General features: G+C 35.3%; 1 protein-coding gene across 1 annotated transcript in view; it reads right to left on the reverse strand.

The window, feature by feature from the left end:
- Positions 1 to 14,756, reverse strand: part of LOC131039792 (uncharacterized) — a 91,864-nt gene extending 77,108 nt beyond the window's left edge. Inside the window, exons 1-5 of the mRNA XM_059208957.1 lie at positions 14,019 to 14,756; positions 13,610 to 13,789; positions 13,076 to 13,517; positions 12,746 to 12,939; positions 11,585 to 12,524 (exon numbers count right to left, since the gene is read on the reverse strand). Of these exons, the coding sequence (XP_059064940.1) occupies positions 11,585 to 12,524; positions 12,746 to 12,939; positions 13,076 to 13,517; positions 13,610 to 13,756 (1,723 nt within the window). The 5' untranslated portion in view covers positions 13,757 to 13,789; positions 14,019 to 14,756. The remainder of the gene's footprint in view (positions 1 to 11,584; positions 12,525 to 12,745; positions 12,940 to 13,075; positions 13,518 to 13,609; positions 13,790 to 14,018) is intronic.
- Positions 14,757 to 21,269: the final 6,513 nt, after the last annotated feature.

Genomic DNA, 21,269 nt, shown 5'->3' on the forward strand with positions numbered 1-21,269 from the left:
CTTACATATTGTTCCAAACATGTTCTTTTTTTGAATTGGTTCATTCAACAAATTTCTCCTAGTGACTAACACTTCTCCATTTTTGACATCCTCTGACTGTGAAGATTCAACTTCCTCATTAACATTTGTAACTCTTGCTCTAGCTTCATTTCTTCTTTTTATGTTTCCATCTTCTAGACATTCATATGCTTTGTATCCTTCTTCTCCACATTCAAAACAAGTTATCTTGTAGTTTCCTCTTCCAAAACCTCTACCTAATCTTCCTCTACCTCTTGAATTTTGATTGTTGGGACCACATAAATCATCCTATCTCTAATTTTTTCTGCTGCCTTGGTCTTAATTTCTTTAATTTTTCAGATTTGAATCCTCATCCCAATATCAATAGGATCTTCCCTCTTTCTTTTCATCTTGGCCTCTTCCTCTTTACTTGTTCTCAAATCCCTTGCTCAATCTTTCTTCAATCTTCAAGGCAAACTGGTACATGTCTTCCATAGTGTAAATAATCCCCAAAGTCATCTCTTTTTATATACTTGGTTTTAATCCATTAACGTAATAGGCTACCTTCTCTTTGTTGGCCTCTCAATGACCAGTCTAGATCAAAATCCTAGAAACTCTTCTATGTATTCTTTTACCATTCATCCTCCTTGTCAAAGGCTTTAGATCTACTTTAACAAGTCTAATTAATATTCTACTAGAAAAAATTGCCTTTTCATTTTCTCAATCATCTGACCCCATTTTGTAATTTTGTTTTTACCTCTTCTTCCACTTTCTAGATGCACCTCTTTCTGCCAAATAGAGGCATGTCCCTTTAACCTTGTCTTTGCAAATCTCACTCTGTTAGGGTATTCAACTTCTTCAAATTCAAAATACTCCTCCATGTCATTTATCCATTCAATTAATTCTTTAGGATTCAAATTCTCGTTGAATGTAGGAACGTCAATTTTTGGTCCCTTTCCTATTCTTAACAATACCCTCACCAAAATATAATTCACAACTATGATTGTTGTTTCTTCATCTTCTCCACCACTTGTCTCATTGTCATTTTTTGTAGCTTCATCCTCTTCACTTCCAGGTTCTCTCCTTTGAGTAAAACCTTTTCCAATTTCTTCTTATAATGCTTCAACTTTCTTTCTCAAGGCTCTGAGAACTTCACCATGGAACAAAATTTGGAGTATTTCTTCCTCTACTTCTAACTCCATCTCTACCCCAACCACATGGGGCTCCTCTTGCATACATTTTTCACAACACCCACAAGCTCAATCCTAGTGCAAACTTCCTCCTTTTGACAAATATACCTGCACACTCAAATCTTTTGGCTCTGATACCACTAATGCAATACAAACTCCCTCCTTGCTTCAATTTCACAAACTCAACAAAAAAACCATAGGGGTAGATTCTCTTTTCTCACAACGTAAATTCACAATCATAGAACAAATTTGTAACACAAATGGAATTCACTCAAGATTTATTAAATAAAACAATTGTATGAATACATTACAAAAATGGCCTCCTATTGGCCTCTACCCACACTATCCAACATATACACTCCTCTGATTTCAATAATACAACTCTCCTCATTTTACTTCAACAATCTTTTTTTTTAATTCATGCACTATCTCCCATATTCTTTGCTTTAACTATTATTTTATTGTTGCAGTCTCGTATTCCTTTATTCCTTTCTACTAAATGAAAACAAAGTCACCTTTCTTCTATTAACCACACACTCTTCCTAAGCTACTCCTTTCTTTCTCACACAACCTCTTCACATTTCCATGCAACTTCTCCCCTTGGCCTTTTACATGCAACACTACCACTTTTTAGTCATCACAACTTCCTCTATCAATTCACTTCTTTCACCACATTGATTGATGCCTCTCCATCACGCATACCCACACTATTGTGCCCTATTGTGCATTACACTTTCCTCAAGTTATGCAACCCCCCTCCTTAATTGTATCCTCTGTATTTTATTTGCATTGGTTCCTAGGTCTATTTGTATGTTTGACCTCTCTTGGCCAATGCAAAATCCTGATTGGCTGGTAGCAGTCCTCCACACAGCCACGATGTCCTCTTTTCCTTGTGTTGCAGCTCCACCTCTTCTCCCTCTACCAAAGCTACACCCAATCTAAAAGAGGCATGCACCAAAAAAATTAATTGAAAAACCAATGAAAGTTTTCACCTTCAAGCCATTTTGGTTGTCTTTAATGAGCCAATCATAAGACATCACCCCTACAATTTAATGCCTACAAGAAGCAAAATTGGAAATTTCAAAATTTAAGTTCTCCACCTCCACGTGGATGCGCTTGCATCACAAACAAACAATGTCCAACTTTGTAAATATTTATTGAGGGACATATAAGACCTTGAGTATTTCATGAGATAAAGTTAATTGACTATAGTCAATATTCATATCTTCATTATTTGGCTCATCAAGAGTTACATATCTATTCTAGGTAAGTGCACAAATTTGTGTCCACTTAGTGTGTAAGTGTTACACTTAGAAAAAAATGCAAATCTCACGGAGCGCATGAGAAACAAAACGGGATCCCGTTTCACGTCGGGATCCCGAGCCAAAATGTAAAACAAGATCTTGTTTAGCTTTGGGATTCTAAGCCTAGATCTAAGAAACGGGATCTCGTTTCCTTTTTTTTAATTTTAAAAAAAAAAAAAATTTATAAAAAATGCAAGCTATATATACATGAAATATAAAATTTATATATGTCACATTTCTCTTTGTCTTTTTTTCCCTTTCTATTTCACTTTGTCCCCTCTCTACCAAAATCTAAAACTATGTCTCTACCTCTCTCTCACGTCCTTAACTCTTTACTCCTTATCTTCGCTATATCTATACACCTCCCCTTACCCCCTACCTACCTATATTTCTCTAAATATACATCTCTACCTCTCTCTTAATGTACCATCTCTCTCTCCCAACCAACTTATATTTTTCTACATATGTCATAATAGGTCCTACTAAGGGGTCTTATGTCATAATCGGTCCTAGTAAGAGGTATAATGTCTTAATAGATCTTCTTAAGGGGTCTTATGACATAATAGGACCTATTATGTCATAATAGGTCGTATTATGTCATAATAGGACCTATTATGTCATAATAGGACCTATTATGTCATAATAGGACCTATTATGTCATAATAGGTCCTATTATATCATAATAGGTCGTATTATGTCACAATGAGACCTATTATGACATAATAGGTCACATTATGACATTATAGGTCCTATTATGTCACAATAGGTCCGATTATGACATAATACCCCTTAACAAGTCCTAGTAAGGGGTATAAAGTCATAATAGTTCTTCTTAAGGGGTTTTATGACATAATATGACCTATGATGTCATAATAGGACCTATGATGACATAATAGGACCTATTACACCATCATAGATCTTATTATGTCATTATTAGTCCTATTATGACATAATACCCTTTAATAAGCCCTAGTAAGGGGTACAATGACATAATAGGTCCTCTTAAGGGGTCTTATGACATTATAGGACCTATTATGTCATAATATGTCCTATTATGTCATTATAGGTCCTATTATGTGATAATCGATCTTATTATGTCATAATAGATCCTACTAAGGTGTCTTATGTCATAATAGGTACTCTTAAGGGGTCTTATGACATAATAGGACACTATTATGACACAATAGGTCGTATTATGTCACAATAGGACCTATTATGACATAATAGGACCTATTATGTCACAATGTGATCTATTAAGACATAATAGGTCGTATTATGACATTATAGGTCCTATTATGTCACAATGTGACCTATTATGACATAATAGGTCGTACTATGACATTATATGTTCTATTATGTCACAATAGGTCATGTTATGACATAATACCCCTTAACTCTCTCTAAAAGTACCATCTCTCTCTCAACCAACTTATCTTTCTCTACATATGTCATAATAGGTCCTACTAAGGGGTTTTATGTCATAATAGGCCCTAATAAGAGGTATAATGTCATAATAGGTCCTCTTAAGAGGTCTTATGTCATAATAGGTCTCATTGTGACATAATAGGTCCTATTATGACATAATACGACCTATTATATCATAAGACCCCTTAAGAGGACCTATTATGACATTATACCTCTTACTAGGACCTATTATGACATAAGACCCCTTAGTAGGACCTATTATGACATATGTAGAGAAAGATAAGTTGGTTGAGACATTGTGACATTATAGGTCCTATTATGTCACAATAGGTCCCATTATGACATAATACCCTTAACAAGTCCTAGTAAGGGGTATAAAGTCATAATAGGTCCTCTTAAGGGGTTTTATGACATAATATGACCTATGATGACATAATAGGACCTATTACATCATCATAGATCCTATTATGTCATTATTAGTCCTATTATGACATAATATCTTTTAACAGGTCCTAGTAAGGGGTATAATGTCATAATAGGTCCTCTTAAAGGGTCTTATGACATAATATGACCTATTATGACATGACAGGTCCTCTTGAGGGGTCTTATGACATTATAGTACCTATTATGACATAATAGTCCTACTAAAGTTTGTCTTATTTCATAATAGGTCCTAGTAAGAGGTATAATGTCATAACAGGTCCTTTTAAGGGGTCTTATAACATAATAGGTCCTATTATGTGATAATCAATCATATTATGTCATAATAGGTCCTACTAAGGGGTCTTATGTCATAATAGGTCCTAGTAAGAGGTATAATGCCATAATAGGTCCTCTTAAGGGGTCTTATGACATAATAGGACCTATTATGACATAATAGGTCGTATTATGTCACAATAGGACCTATTATGACATAAGAGGTCGTATTATGTCACAATAAGACCTATTGTGACATAACATGACCTATTAAATGTAATAGGTCATATTATGACATTATAGGTCCTATTATGTCACAATAGGTCTTGTTATGACATAATACCCCTTAACTCTCTCTAAACATACCATCTCTCTCTTCCAAACAACTTATCTTTCTCTACATATGTCATAATAGGTCCTACTAAGGGGTCTTATGTCATAATAAGTCCTGTTAAGGGGTTTTGTGACATAATAGGTCCCATTGTGACATAATAGGTCGTATTATGACATAATAAGTCATACTATGTCATAATAGGACCTATTATGTCACGATGGGACCTATTATGACATAACAGGTCATATTATGACATTATAGGTCTTATTATGTCGCAATAGGTCCTATTATGACATAATACCCCTTAACATGTCCTAATAAGGGGTATAAAGTCCTAATAGGTCCTCTTAAGGGGTTTTATGACATAATATGACCTATGATGTCATAATAGGACCTACGATGACATAATAGGACCTATTACATCATCATAGATCCTATTATGTCATAATTGGTCCTTTTATGACATAATACCCTTTAACAGGTCCTACTAAGGGGCATAATGTTATAATAGGTCCTCTTAAGGGGTCTTATAACATAATAGGATCAATTATGACATGACAAGTTATCTTAAGGGGTCTTATGTCATTATAGGACCTATATGACATAATATGTCCTATTATATGATAATCGATCCTATTATCTCATAATAGGTCATACTAAGGGGTCTTATGTCATAATAGGTCCTAGTAAGAGGTATAATGTCATAATAGGTCCTCTTAAGGGGTATTATGACACAAAAGGACCTATTATGACACAAAATGACCTATTATGTCACAATGAGACCTATTATGACATTATAGGTCCTATTATGTCACAATAGGTCTTGTTATGATATAATACCCCTGAACAAGTCCTACTAAGGGGTATAAAGTCATAATAGGTCCTCTTAAGGGATTTTATGACATAATATGACCTATGATGTCATAATAGGACCTATGATGACATAATATGACCTATTATGTCATCATAGGTCCTATTATGTCATAATCAGTCATATTATGACATAAAACCCTTCAATAGGTCCTACTAAGGGGTATAATGTCATAATACGTCCTCTTAAGGGGTCTTATGACATAATAGGACCTATTATGACATGACATGTCCTCTTAAGGGGTCTTGTGACATTATAGGACCTATTATGACATAATAGGTCCTACTAAGGGGTCTTAAGTCATAATAGTTCCTATTAAGAGGTATAATGTCATAATAGGTCCTTTTGAGGGGTCTTAAGTCATAATAGTTCCTATTAAGAGGTATAATGTCATAATAGGTCCTTTTGAGGGGTCTTATGACATAATAGGACCTATTATGTCACAATGAGACTTATTATGACATAATAGGTTGTATTATTACATTATAAGTCCTATTACGTCACAATTTATAAGATCTTCTAAAATCTAAAATCTGTATTATAACTCCTAGAGATCTGAAACCATTCTCAAACATCTTGCCAATATATACATGAAATATAACTTAAGTATAAGAAAGGAAAAAGACAAAGGGAAATGTGACTTAAACTTAAATGTTATAATTCATGTATATATAGTTTTTTTTTTTTTTAATTTTTTTAAAAAAAATGTATATATAGTTTATTTAAAAAATAAATAAATTAAATTAAAAAAAAAGGGGAAACGGAATCCCGTTTAAAACTAAACGGGATCCCGTTTGCTAAATGTTTTTTAAATTATTTTAAAAAACGAAACGGGATCCTGTTTATAAAAATTTCAAACTTTGGTTCGGTTGTAGCTTCGGTTTTGGCTTGGAGAGCCAACCTTTTGGCTTGGACCTGGTTTGACCTCCAACTTGAAGGCCAAATCAATCTTCATATAAAATAATGACTTCAAAAATATATCTGAACACCCATTCTTCAGATTTTTTTCAAACAATGAAAACCCATTATGGTAGAGACTGTCTAGCTTCGAAATATGTAATTTTTAAAAAAAATTGATTAATATTTTAATTTTTAAAATAATTATTAATGAAAGGGGTCTATAAACTCGAAATAACATGGTTTTTTTAGTTTTTTAATAACTTTTTTGTCTCTAATTTGTTTAAAAAAAAAGTTATATGGCATCAAACTAGAGACAATTTTATACAGTTTTTTTTTTTTAAAACCAAGAAATGTTAAGTTTAGGTCAAATTATGCTTGCCGTACACAAGAATTTTTCAAAACAATGATTATGCCCAATAAAAAATTAACAAAAAAAAAAAATGCAGAAAAAAATTACAAAAAAATATTCTCATCAAAGGTGAGTGAGTTATAGATCTTTTCCCAAAAGGATTTATAAAAATAATTTCATTTAGGTCAAATTATGTTTGCCATACACGAGCATGGTATGGTCCTGAAAAGTGACTTTTAAGCTATAGGTTTTAGTAATGCCTATTCAAACTTCATTTTTCAGATCTGGGTATTAAAATAAATTACATATTTGGAAAGTAGACTTCGAGCACTACATTTTTTATTACTGATTTTTTACAAGATTCATTCTTTAAGTGCCTCAAATATTTAGGTCAAACGGGACGAAATCGAAAAAAAAAAGGAAAAAACTTCCACTTTTTGACCAAAAAGTGGACACAACTTCTTGTACTTACCCTTCTACAAAAATATCTCTTGGAAGGGTGTTGAAACTATTCAATTGAATTAATATTTGATTATGACTTCTTTTTATTATAACATACTTGTCTTTTTCCAAAAGCCTAGTCAAATTGTGAGACTTCCATTGAACTACTAGAGGATAAGAGAAGAGTGAAAGTGAATAACTTCTAGTTTAGTAAATAAATTAGAGGCTAGAAGTGGAGTTCTAGTAAACTTTTTATTTGACTTATTGGATGATTCTCCATTGGAAGAAACAATATATTTCCCCTTTTCCTAAGGATGACACTACACAACCTTAAATTTTAGGTGGTGGACCACTATTAGTAGTAGTGATTTTAGGTGACAAACCACTATTACTAACATTCTAATTATCTTATGGCTACTAATTCTAAACCATCCTTCCTCTTTTGTTTGAAGCAAAGATTCATTTGCAAGGTAGGGTGGGATTACTGTGAGAAGCTAGAGAATAATATGTTGTTATATGGTTAAAGGAATGAAACCTATAATAAGTGTTGGGTAGGTTAAGATAGATGACATGTTATGTGTGTCTTATCTAGCCAATTTCGATAACAATAAACTCCTTCAGTTATCTAGAAAGATAAAGCTCAAAACAAACAACATTTCATAGAAAAGCCATTGTTTTAGGCAAAAAGTTCTAGCATGGCAAAGATAACCCGAGAAATTCCACTTGGATTGGACATGGAGAGTTATTCCCTTAGAAACTACAAGTATTGGGTTCAAGGTGTCAAAACAAGAAGAGACATGTATGGACAAAGGTCAAGGGTCATCTTTGAGAATGGCTTCTAAATGGTGGCTTCAACAAAATGAAAATGAAAGAATTCTTTCACAAGGTTTTGGATAGCATCATGGTGGACCTCATGTGGAGCCCAAGATTTGTTCACCTAACAAAATAACCTGTTATAGTAAAAATTTCAAGCTTCTGTAAACACTCTCAAATTACATGATGGGAAGGACTAAATTTGGATGTGTTTCAAAAGGCATACATGAAAAACCTTAGGAGTAAATTTACTAGGTCTCTTTTGCAATGGAGCCATCCTCATGCACCATGAAACCATCAACACCAACAATAACTATTGAATTGATGAAGTATGAGGCCATTTAAGGGAAAAAAAAAACAACTGCAAAAGTGTGACAAATTTAAAGACCCCATAATAGTGGCAAAATATAAAACTAAAGAAGAATTATGCCCAAAGAAGCCGTTGGTATAAGGAATGACAAAAGTTGGCATAAGCAAAGCCTAGACCTAAACCCTAGAAAAACCCATTATCATTAGGCAATATTTTTAGGAATATATAATTGTCCCATAGTTAGCATCCTTTCTCTTTTCTATTGCTGATTTGCACTATGTGATATTTTTCATCATCAACATTTTAGATCATATTACATGATCCATCATCAAAATGAAAGAAATGTTGATGATGAAAAATATCATCAAAATGAAAGAAACGTTGTTGAGGATGGGTGGTCTCTTTCAGACCCCCCTTGACCCCGCTAATGTATGGGATAAAAAGGATGACATGGATACACCTCCTCCTTCTATTGCTACTGCTCTAGTTGCTTAGGCTTTTTATGTTGTTTCTGGATTTTTGGGCTATGCCCGTGTTTTGAGTAGCTTTTTTTGGCTGTTTCTGGGCTATGCCGGAGTGACTATCAAAGAGTGAGTTTTTCCTCCCAACCTTTTTTTTTTATGAATAGTGTACTCTTTTATATATATTTTAATGAAAATATCTATTCATCAAAATAAAGAAAATATTAACATATTAACATTATGAAGTGTGGAAATTACGTGACTTCAATTCCTTCCCTTTGTTTGCAGAGTTCATATTTTTTTGTTCCATATGGACTTATTTGTATAATCTAACGTTATTGGATGCTATCGAGCATACAGTCAGCCCTGTGTTAGATCTCAATATTCCATCATCACTCTAGTAAGATTTGCAAGACAACTAGAATAAAAGGATTGATGATATAGAAGAACAATGGCACTAGGTGGCGCAGAATATGCATGGAAATGGCATCTTATTTTAAATGATTGATATTCTGACTGGGCTAATAGTTGGGTTTGAGTGCTAAACAATATGAGAATAAATCATAGAAAGACATTGAGGAAATTGTGGAATGGTGATCAGAGGGGCAAATAGAGGATGCGACACAATCTTGTTAATATCTTTTTGCTATCCAAAGGTCAGAAGCAGTGGTTTGTTCTATCAATAAAATGAATATCAGTTATCTTCTTATGACTTTAAGTGTCAGTCTATTCATAAAAGATTCTATAGAGTTGTATTTATAAGAAAACTGACAACTCAGATAAATTGAAGGAATAAATAAACAACTGTACATGTATATTTATATTTTAAGGTGAATGCACAGATGCATGTGTGTGGAGGGTTTCAAGTAAGATTAATTTTCTTTGTAAGAATGCTTCTGGAAGAAACTGTGTATGTTTTTTGTATCGATGTTTTGGATTGCACTCGAAGGAAGAGGAAAAGTAAAGAGGTGGATTGCAAACTTAGACTTAAAAGGAGGAGCAAGTAGGGGGTGGACCGGAAAACAAGGTGATAGGGTGAAGAGGGTGAAGAGGATGGTAACCAGTTGCTATGATAAATTAGTCATGAAACATGAAGACCTCTACATTCTAGTTTCAAAAAGTTATATATAGACCTCTACATCCTAGTTTCAAAAAGTTATATATAGGTTGCTTGATGGTGTGCATTTTCCCATTAAGAATCCAGCTTACACATAAGGCTAGGAAACATTAATGTACAGTAAATATATATTTAGTTCATAATTCTGTACATCCTTGGATCAAGTTGGTTTCATAGGCATGCAACAGTGTGCAACTGATTATATAGGATACAAAGGCCACTAACTGATCTGTTATCATCTTAAATAATGCCTTTCATTTTATGTTGGATGCACCTAAAAAATGTACCTCTTCGAATTGATTCTAGGACTAAAAATCCTCACCATCTCTAACTAGTAAAAAAAATGTAACAGTGCTTAGGAGCGAGTCTTACTGTAGATGAAGTAACTAACTTGCTAACGTATGAGACAATCTGATTCTGCAAGGATTAATAGTCTGTTAACATCTTAACATCATCTATCTCCTTACTCCATACTTGCATCATAAAAAGAACTTGGCATACTCGTTGCTTCATTTACTGGATAGCATACACAAGAGAGGTAACAGACAGTATTCAGAAAAAATGATTCACAATATGGTACCCCCATCCCATCAAGCCCAAATCATGACAGGATGTCTCTCCTTCTAAGGTCTACTGTACAGCTCGAAGCCAAAATGTCCATCCTCAAAAACTATTTTTGCAACCACCTACTTTTCTTATTCAAAAGTGTAAGTACTCACACCTTTGTGAAAGATGACAAAATTGCCCTTAACAAGCTAGTTCATGTGATACGTCTTATAAGTAAAATATCTTATCATTGAGGGCAAAATTTGTCAGAATACTGCAGAAATAAATTCTGCTTTACTGGAATTTTGAAAATGCTAAGCAAGCTTATGAGATATAACTAGTGAAGAAGTTGTTTCAAGTAAGTCTCACAAGGGGCATTTTTTTCAGTTTTTTATTCAGCTGAGCCAACCACTCACTCTGCTTCTCAACTTCTGTCACCCATAGAAACACTTGATTCGAGTCACACTTCCAAAAAGTTCAATGTCTACCTTTCTTCATTTGCTTCCTAAACTATATGGAACTTATTGTCCTACGCTCTACATAAATATGTTTGATGAATTCAGATTTACATTTAATACTGTCCTATAAGTAATATAACTGCAATCTGCACTACTGCATATAATTTTTCCTTCCTTAATGTAAGCTCAGATCACCTGGTGTCACCATTCCCTTTTGAACATGATTAGCATGTTTGGTTCTGCACTGGTATCAATGAGTGGCTGCTTCTAGTAACAATGCCATCAAAACTACCGTTTGGGATTTTTGATTTACTTCCTGTACTATCGAATCACGGTCAAAAAATCATCAACAGGCTTCTATGACCGGATTCTATAAGGGCCCAGTCTTATCACTCATTCCTGAACCAGTTAACCAATTTGCTTCACCCTTCTTATCAACTGGTGAACCAGCTTCCCCTGGTGACAATGCCACCACCAAATCTAACGCCTCAGATTTGGTATCCAAAATTGGAAGTATGGACTTTGTCATCAAAACTCCTTTATGACTGGACTCTCCACATGGAATTAAAGCTTCACTGCTGGAAGGTATCGTATGACTTGCATCACGACTGTCCCAAATAATCATCAAGTCTTCTTCGTTGCAACTGTCATTGACATCATCTAGAGAAATAGTCTTTTTCGATAGCATCATCGCATCCCTGAGAATTGATTGTTGCCCATCTATGGAGGATACTAAGCATAGCAGGTCTTTCTTTGGACGCTGAACTAAATTACATGTTTCTGCAAATCTTCTGCTACGCCTGCAAACTATTTCCCCATCTGAAGTGGAAGGTGTCCAATTTGATTTAGTCAGTTTATGCTTGTTGCTTTTAGTAGCAGCCCTGTCTTTCTTCAATTGCATTTGTTTTATTCTTTGTTGTCCAAGATCTTCTTGTTCATGCCCCAAGTTTTCTACTGAAAAATTGCTGGCAAGATCTTCCCTTGAGACTTCCATATTCTTATAAGAGCCAAGCTTATCATTCAGTTGTCTTCCATTCACTCTCTTGTAAGGAGTACACTCTTTGACAACCCTAAAAATATGGACTTTGAGCTTAACTTTCTTTTTGTTATTGTCTATCCGCTCAAAGATGCAGGCATCTCCTTCCTCCAGATTATTCCCACGTGAAAAATGTCCCCAACCCCCACTCAGGGCAGCTCTCTCCAGATGTCCCAGGTATTGCACATGCCATTCCTTACTGTTAGGATCCACAAGAGTCAGTTGGGTTCTCTCTTGTGGTAATTGTAGACTATCAGCACATGATTTTGAAACTCTCTGCACATCCAAACCATCTCATAAACTGAATCACATTAAACCATTAAATTCCACTTAAACCCTGCTAGTTAGAGCAAAGTAGAAGCTAAAGTATGTTACCCCATTAAACCCCCTGTAAACCCATCTAATAACCAAAAAAGAGAGATGCACTGGAAAAATCAATGTGCCAATATTGCAAGAGATGAAAGATAGACTTGGAGACAGAGAATGGGAGAACTTACAAGCCAAAATCCGCTGTAGACATAAGACTGCGTCATAATTACTAAATAAAAGGGTCTTATTGATGTGAAAGAAACGGCAGCTTCAAGGACCTGCTTCCTTTCTGCTTCAGTAACAGGACGCCTGCAAGAAATATAACAAGGTTTTCGATAATTTCTTTTCTCAGTCAATATCTGCTGTCTCTTGGGAGGACGGCCTGCATTCAGGTTTCAAATTAAAATTTGTAGGACAGTTTTAGTAAAATTTTTAAGGAAATATCTGCTATCAAAACTCACTAAAATTTTGGGGACTCAAACATTCTATTCAAGTGCTTACACTAAGCTTTTACTTACCTCGACGTTTTTTCCCTTCCATTTCAGAGATTGCTTGTGCTCGATTATTCCTTTCTTTGTCAGAAACCATAACAATCGACATCTGATTGTTCATGGGTTGATCAGAAATCTCAACAGCAGAACTAGCATTAGTAGTAGTAGGACATTCACAATGATGGCAGGTGTTCTGAGGATTTAAAAAAGTAGTCTTTTTCTCACACCCACTCCTCCCAAAAATCCTCACTTTGAAACATGACTTGTAGATATATTTAAACACCAGAAAATCTCCAAACTCTATTCTGTGATGATGCACAAATTTCTCCCAACCTTGTGCAAATTCCATTTGAGTATCTGTACCACAGAGTTTTACATCCCACCTCTGGCTGCTTGGACCTTGCAGCACCACATTTGTGCCAATACCAATCTCATTTCTGAATTCTGGGTAAATTGCAGGAGGAATGCGCTGCAGTAAAGTAATGAAAATAACAAATGAATTTCTTATTTTATGTCTATATATACAAAGGACAAAGATGGGTGCATGAGCATTAGTATTACCAGTTTTTGTGCAAAATCTCCGAGCATGACTTTGAAGAAATAGGAAACCCCATCAAGCCTTTCTTTGCGTTTGCCATGAATTGCAAAGCAATTCTTGGTGCAGAATGTGCAAGGTAGCAAAAGGTCCCCTGTTTCTTCATTCTCCATGGCAGATACAAATGCAGGGGGTGTCACATATTCCTGTCATTCAAAACCTTTAGAGATAAATCAATGAAACTACAAAATACCCATGTAACAATGGTCACAGATATTTGTCTTGACATGATCATTCCCTCAAGATTTGTTATCAGTAAAACAAAATTTACAGTGGAAACACAAATCTTGGTAAGACACAAAAGCCATATAAGACATAATAACAATAAGCAAATTTAGTCTACTAATAGATTGAATTGTGAAGAAACTTACTTACCTGAGGTGGAACTTACAAGTGTTTGGCAGTGAAAATAAGGGGCGACACTTGCAGAACTAAGACACGATGAATCATCAGATACAAAATTCAATAAATATCAAAGTAGGAGCAGATATCTGTACATCATGTTTTCATATCAGGTGGAATTCTTGTTGGAAAAGATAAAAGAGAGAGATGGGCATCTCGATTACATTGTGCACAGTTGACAACAAACATTGTGGCTTCTCAAGGCAATGCCACAACTCACATAGCAATTAGCCCGAGTGATTCTCATGAGCACAGTTATTTATAAATTCCAGTCCTCTTTTGTCTGCATATTTTAAAACAGATTCCCGAGGAGTACAATTTCCAATTTTCTAGCCAATTTTCCATAACAAATAAATTGATTAAAAAGTATACTGTAGCAAAATTCCATGGCAGCACGTCAAGAACTTTTCACTTGTCGGCCACTAGAATTACAAATTCCTTTGTGATCTGGGTGTGGCTGTTTCTTAACACTGCTTTGAATTTTGATCTGGTTTTTCAAGATCAAAGATTTGAAGGGAAGCGAATCTAGGATGCACTAAGAAAGTTTTTTATGTACATAGGAGTAAATAGAAAAAGCTCTAATACCAGGCTACCATATAATTTTCCAAAGAATTCAAGTACATTCTTACGTAATACTAAAATTTGCAGTTAAAGTTATTTGGAGATCTCCTCCTGAATGCCATATGAAATTCTTCAGAGTGAAAAACAGCACATCTCAAGGACACATAAAGTCAGTCTATGATAAATTACTTTTTCTACTTTAATTTAAGATAAGAATGGAATCAACGTCCAGCCTATGAGATTATAGAAGTACAGTGTAAAATAAAGAATGAAAAGGTTAATTAATTCGGAAAGTTTAAAGAGAATAAAGGTAAATGTTGTGTATAAAAGAGAGTATATGAAAATAAATTATATTTTTTAATGTCATGTCATATTTTGCAGAGATATCATGATATCACATCCTATTCAGTCTTAAAAGGAAACAAGGTGAATACAAGACGCAATCTTTTTTGTGTCGAACATTGTGGAAGCAAAAATTTGGTTATCTATTAGTGAAAAGCAAATTTTTCCATAATGAAAAAGTTTAGCATAGAGGAGAGGGCCCCATACTGGAACAGGGTCTTAAAGTGGGTATAGGAGTTGACTGAAATTGACTCCTAGTGGAGCACTTAATTAACCATTACATATTCAACTTATATTCCAAAAGTAATTAAATTTAAACCAAATAATTTTTAGAATACATTTATTTTATAATTCATTTTTGTTTGTCCTAAAAAGGTGGTGTGTATAGAAGTCTTAAATGTTAGAGAATATTAGATTTTGCTTTTGACACATCTTATACACATTTCATGTTGCTGAGATATGCAACATTCCATATAAGTTTTTGTACATATATTTTAGCGATACACTTTAATACTCTCACATAAATATGCTACTATATACCCATTATAAAGTTCAACAATTATTACTGCTTTGTCAACATAAAACAAGCCCATTTGTTCCATCATATAATCAAACACAACCCATAATATATCCCAAATTTTCAAATATAAATTCCTCTTTCAAAAAAAAGAATGGCCATGTGTCCCATCGATCAAACTCAAATGCCCAACTACAAGCCACTTCCTCCTTTAATACCGACATGCAACACACTCAAAGGTGTTGTTGGCATGAGACATTGCACTGATGATCAGATGTTGTCATTGATGGCAATTGGCAACTTGAGTCAAATATCCAACCGCAACTCATGATTACTTCATTCTGAAAGATTGATTGAGGTTCAGTGAGGTCCGGTAAGAAGAATAGTGTATCCGACAGAGTGTACAGTTTTCTGGTCAGTACATTATTTTGGTTGAGTACTTTGCCTTGCAGATCTGTGAAATGTATTGTGGATATGCAATTCACCTTATTCCAAGTGTGTGGCCTCTGGTGTTTAGTTTGGTGTTGGTAGGTAGATGGTTTTTCTGGTATAACAGTGTTTAGGTGCAGTTGTGCGGATCGTGCAGAGTAATTTTGATGGTTGTTTGTGTGTTTGAGGTCGATGAGCCGACATATGGGAAGTGCGTGGACATCTTGTTTTGGTCCGCTTAGTTATTTTTGGATCGGATTGAACTGGCTTGGGTAAAACGTTTCATGTTGTGTGTTAAGCAATTTTTAGGCTGGAATGGAATTGATCTAATTTAATGACACAGATACATTAGTCCGATTGATATGATCATTTTAAAAGTGGGTGATGATGGAGGAAGCATGTATGAGCGATTGTGCGTAGTTTCACTTGTGCAGTTGAGAGATTTGTGCTTTGGTGTGTGATAGAGCAGACCAGACCAGAACAGAGCAGTGTTAGAAAAGTGGCAAAAGACTATTTGTGCTTAACCAGAACATCATTTTGGCATTTATAGATGCTATCCATCAGTTCATTCAATCAGTTATCATTTGTAATCTTTTGTAGGACAGTGAGTCCTTCAGGGTTGTATCTCTTTCTTTGTAATTGAGCAGCGAGCTCTAAGCAGTGTGCCTGAATGCATGTGCATTCCCCTTTGTAATATTATTATACTCTTGATCACAATATTATAATATTGTGGGTCTCAATCCCACTGTGGTTTTTCCCTTAACCAGGTTTCCATGTAAAAATCTTGGTGTTATAGTGTTGTTGATCTTGACTTTATGTTTCTGCATTTACTTTACTTCATTTGCATAAAGTGGTTGTTTGATCAAGCTATTAAAATTCTATTTGTTGAACACTAATTCACCCCCCCCTCTTAGTGTTTCCTGGATTCCAATGGGTGTAAGGATCACCAATGAAGTTGTCAAAACAAGAGGGCAAAAAATAAGCAATTCAAACAATACAAGCATTCAATCAAATCAATCAACTCTCAAATTAATGGCCAAACAAAGATTCTCCAAAACCCGCAAGAAACACAATCAATGGTGGAAGGCTCATGAATTAAGATAAGAGGACAAAAATTTAACACTTCATTAATATTACCAATTCAAATAGGAAAAAGCATTTTGACAATGGTACACGTTGGAAAAAAGTTTGCAATGAAACCCTACCCCTTTGTTGTTGTCGGATTACGAGCTAGACAAGGATTTTGTGTTGGAAGAACCAAGAGGATCTTGCTTGTCTTAATCAGCTACAATTGGAACCCACTCTGCACTTAAAATCGGACTAAAAAGGATGAAGAAGAAAGTGAGGGAGCCTGTAAATGTTGAACTAGATAAAGCCAAATGAGTGGCTTCCTAGGAGTCCACATGTGAGTTGTGTCTGCTAGAGCTAAGTCTGATGCCAAACACGTTGGTGCTTTTTTTGGGTAGAATAAACCCTATGTCATTGATGCCTCCACTTCATCCTTGCCAATGCAACAACCAATAACCTCTGTGTCGTAGTATAACCAAGGTAAAACTATTTCCTTTGAATTTCCTGATGATATCATTGACATAATCTCATAATGCAAAGAAAAAACCATTATTTTATTCTTTCTTAGAGGCATACCTTTAGAACAAGAATTTTTAAGTGAGCTCACAATAACTGGGAATTGAAGGGATGAGTAATTGATTAGGGGTCTGGGTAGAGGATGTGTGGCATGCACCTTTTCTGACCCTGACATGCTTGGGTAGTGCTTCAATATGGATCTTGGAGTATCTACGGTCAAGCATGCTATGTACAAGCCTAGGACTTAGACTTCCACCTAGAAGGCATTTCTAAATCTATATATCCCATGCGGGTCAAATTTCATTTCCTCAACCTGGCTTTTTGTTCCTTCCTGAAAGATATCTTTGTTGAACTTGGAAAGGTTTTATGGTGCAAACAACACACTAATAAATGGTCTAGCCTATGCTCCCACCCAGGGCTTGTATTGAAATAGATCTAACTTACACTTTTCCCAGCTCTATCAAACTAGTAGGCCCTGCATTTGAGTTTGACAGGCTCATTAACGACCATAAGAAGCCTAATGCATGTTTCTACTATAGAAGGGAAGGCCCTCATTTGAGATTGCCCTTTTCATAAACCAAAACCCACTTAGTCAAGCTCAAACAACCTTCGTGTTGCTGCTCTAATGCCAAATGGTAAGATCCATGACCATATTGGTCTCCCTCCGTCCTCTTCTCCTATTCTTTAGCAAAATCCACCTGCCCCTAATCTTTAAGCTTCTCCCTTCCCAACATCCACCCCACTCTAATGAAATAAAACCTTATAAATATGTTGTGTCTATTACTCAATATAGTGCCTCAGAAAAGATGAAAGAGTCCCATCAACTTAGAAGACAATTGCCTTATGTTTCAACCTTGTCTTATCCACCTATTAGCCTAATAAGGTAACTTCCCAACCTCCTTCACAAGAGCCTCTTGGTGAAGATTCTCATATGGACCTCCTTGAGCATGATATCATTATGGACTCCCGATATTGTATGTCGTTGAATCATCCTAATGTGCTTTTGTCTGTTGAGGAAAACCTCCCAGACTCCGCACAATGAAGGGCAAAATTCAATCATGGAATGTGCGGGGATTGACTATCCCTGCACGTAAATATCATGTCAATCATTCTATCTAGAACAATCAAACTAATGTTCTCATGCTTTAAGAAGTGAAAGTTGGTTAAACTCATTTGGATGCTATCCTTGAGTCTATTTGTCTTGATGCTAAATTCTTTCCTACCAACCATGTTGATGGTGGGGGCGGTGTTGTTTTGGAATTTTGTTCGTGGTTAGCTAAAGATATTATGATGTTTGGATCTAATCCTAAAAATCATTGTGTCTGGGCAACTATTCTAATTAATGACTCATTGATGGGATTTTGTTCTATTTATGCTCCTAATTCTCATATTGAAAGATCTTGTCTTTGGGGATGACTTCACACTAATCTCCCTAATGCTGAGTGAGCATTGGGAGGAAATTTTAACATGGTGGAGAATCCTTCTAATCATAGTTGGGATGGTAACTCTCGCCTATCCAAATCTAGATTTGAAGATTGAAAATTGAAGTGAAACTCCCTTGGAGTACATGAGCCCCTCATGGGTAAATTCAACCTCCAACCATCTCATTGGTTTACATCGAATAATTGTAGGGAAGGGTCCCTATGAAAATTGAGCTGCATAGATCAGTTTTATGTTTCTCCTATCTGCTCCATTATCCCTTAGCCTAATGGCCACCTTGTGTCCATAGATCTTTCAACCACACTATCTAATCACCTCCCCATCTTCACTACCCTTTCTCTCTCGACCTTCGTGCCCCTCTCTAATGACCTTCCCTACAAGTTGAATGTGAGCCTTCTCAAAACCAAGATCGTATTGATGGTCTCTTGGCTATTTGGAATATGGAACTAAAGCCACAATAGGACAACTGGATTAGTTGGTGGGTGAGAACCATTGATAGATGCACGACCTTCCTTCATGAGTATGGGTGAAATTTTTCTACTAAACGTAAAATATTAGAGAAATATCTTAAAGGTCAGCTTGAACATGGATACTTGCTTCTTGCCTCTAACCCATGTAGCATCACCATTCAAAATATTATGGCCACTGTTGAAAATATTCTCAAGAAAATGGCTGTGTATAAAGGAAAATGTGCTCAATTCCATGCCCGCTTGCAATGTATTAAGGATGAAGATCATGGATCTAAATTGTTATTCCAATATCTTCAACACAAACATAAAATGGAACACATCACTATGATTAAATCTGTTGAGGATCCTTGAAAAACAACCAAGCTGACATTATGAATACCTTCTATGAGCACTTCAAAAATATCTTCACTGATGATTCAACTAATGACATCCTTCTTTCAATTATGGAGGAAAGTGTTGCTGGATGTATTCCTAAGAAAACATATATCCCAAGTATACCAAGTTTCTTGACCATGTCCTTTCAATAGAAGAAATTGATGCAAACCTTCAATGTATGGCCTCCGAAAAAATCCCGAGAATGGATGGGTTGCCAGTTGACTTTAATAGAATTCTTTTGCCTCATATACAAGATTATTTCTACAATGTTTATCTTGAGGATATAAAAAATGGATCCTTGGGAAAGTTTATTAATCAAGGGTTGATTAAGTGTATCCCCAAAGGCAAATAAGAAGACACGATTAATGAGTGGACACCGATTACCCTTCTCAACACATCATACAAAATTATAGCTAAAGCTTTGGCAAGAAGAATCAAACACATCACTCAAATGATTATTCGTTCAGAACAAACTGGCTTCCTGGGAGGAAGATTTATCTTAGACAAGTTAGTATTAGCTTGGGAAACAGTTGAATGGGCCCAACAAACTCCCCAAGATACTCTTATTATAAAGTTGGAATTTGATAAATCTTATGATCGTATTTGCTAGCTTTTTATTAGTAATATGCTTAAATGACTTGGTTTTGGCCCCAAATTATGTGAGCAAATCAACATGTTATTTGTTGATTCAAATGCTAGAGTGGTTGTTAATGGAATGCTATCTCTGTTGGATATTGCTACTACTAGGATATGTTGTTGTCATTGATATCAACCCAGTCTTATGTTTTGGTGTTGTAGAGCGTTGTTTGGTGATATGGTTGGTTTATCTATTTGGAATGCTAAATCAACTAGAGATACTTCACTCTTTATTGGTTTTAGTGATCTGAAAGTTTACTTGATCATATCATTTGATCCGGTTTGAGGTTTGGCCCTTTTTTTTGTTCAGTAGTTAGCAGAGTCTGGTGTTTGATCCGGTGTTCTTCGGTATGATCATATCTTAAGTTCAGATTTGGGAGTGTGTTTTGGATGTTCATGTGTATCTTCATTTCAGATGGTTCATGATTTGGTGCTCCGCAAGTTATCTTTCTAGTCCGAATTGTTGTTGTTAAGTGTTCTTGACAGTTAGCGTATTAATCGATGAAGATTTGAATAAGTGGTGTTGGTGCAATTATTGAGGATGGTTCTAACGTTCTTGTTGGTGTTTCTTGATTGTGTCCTATTTGTTTTGGTGGTCCACATTGATCATTGTGCGTGTTCTTGAAGATCTTATGGGTCCGGTGATATTCTTCGTGTTATGCGATATTTTCGGTGGTGTAGTGTGTTGTGGTTGATCTTGGTGAGATTTTCGGTGGTATTGCGTGCTCGAGGATTTGATTTAGGTCCATGCTATGTCGTATATGGCATTTTATTGGTCTGATGGTTTATTTTTGTATCGTGTGATGTAATTTTGTAATTAGGTGTTGAGGGTATGGCCGACCTTGTAGTCAAGGTTGATGAATTGTATAA

Source organism: Cryptomeria japonica, chromosome 7 (assembly GCF_030272615.1).
Source record: "Cryptomeria japonica chromosome 7, Sugi_1.0, whole genome shotgun sequence".
NCBI lineage: Eukaryota > Viridiplantae > Streptophyta > Pinopsida > Cupressales > Cupressaceae > Cryptomeria > Cryptomeria japonica.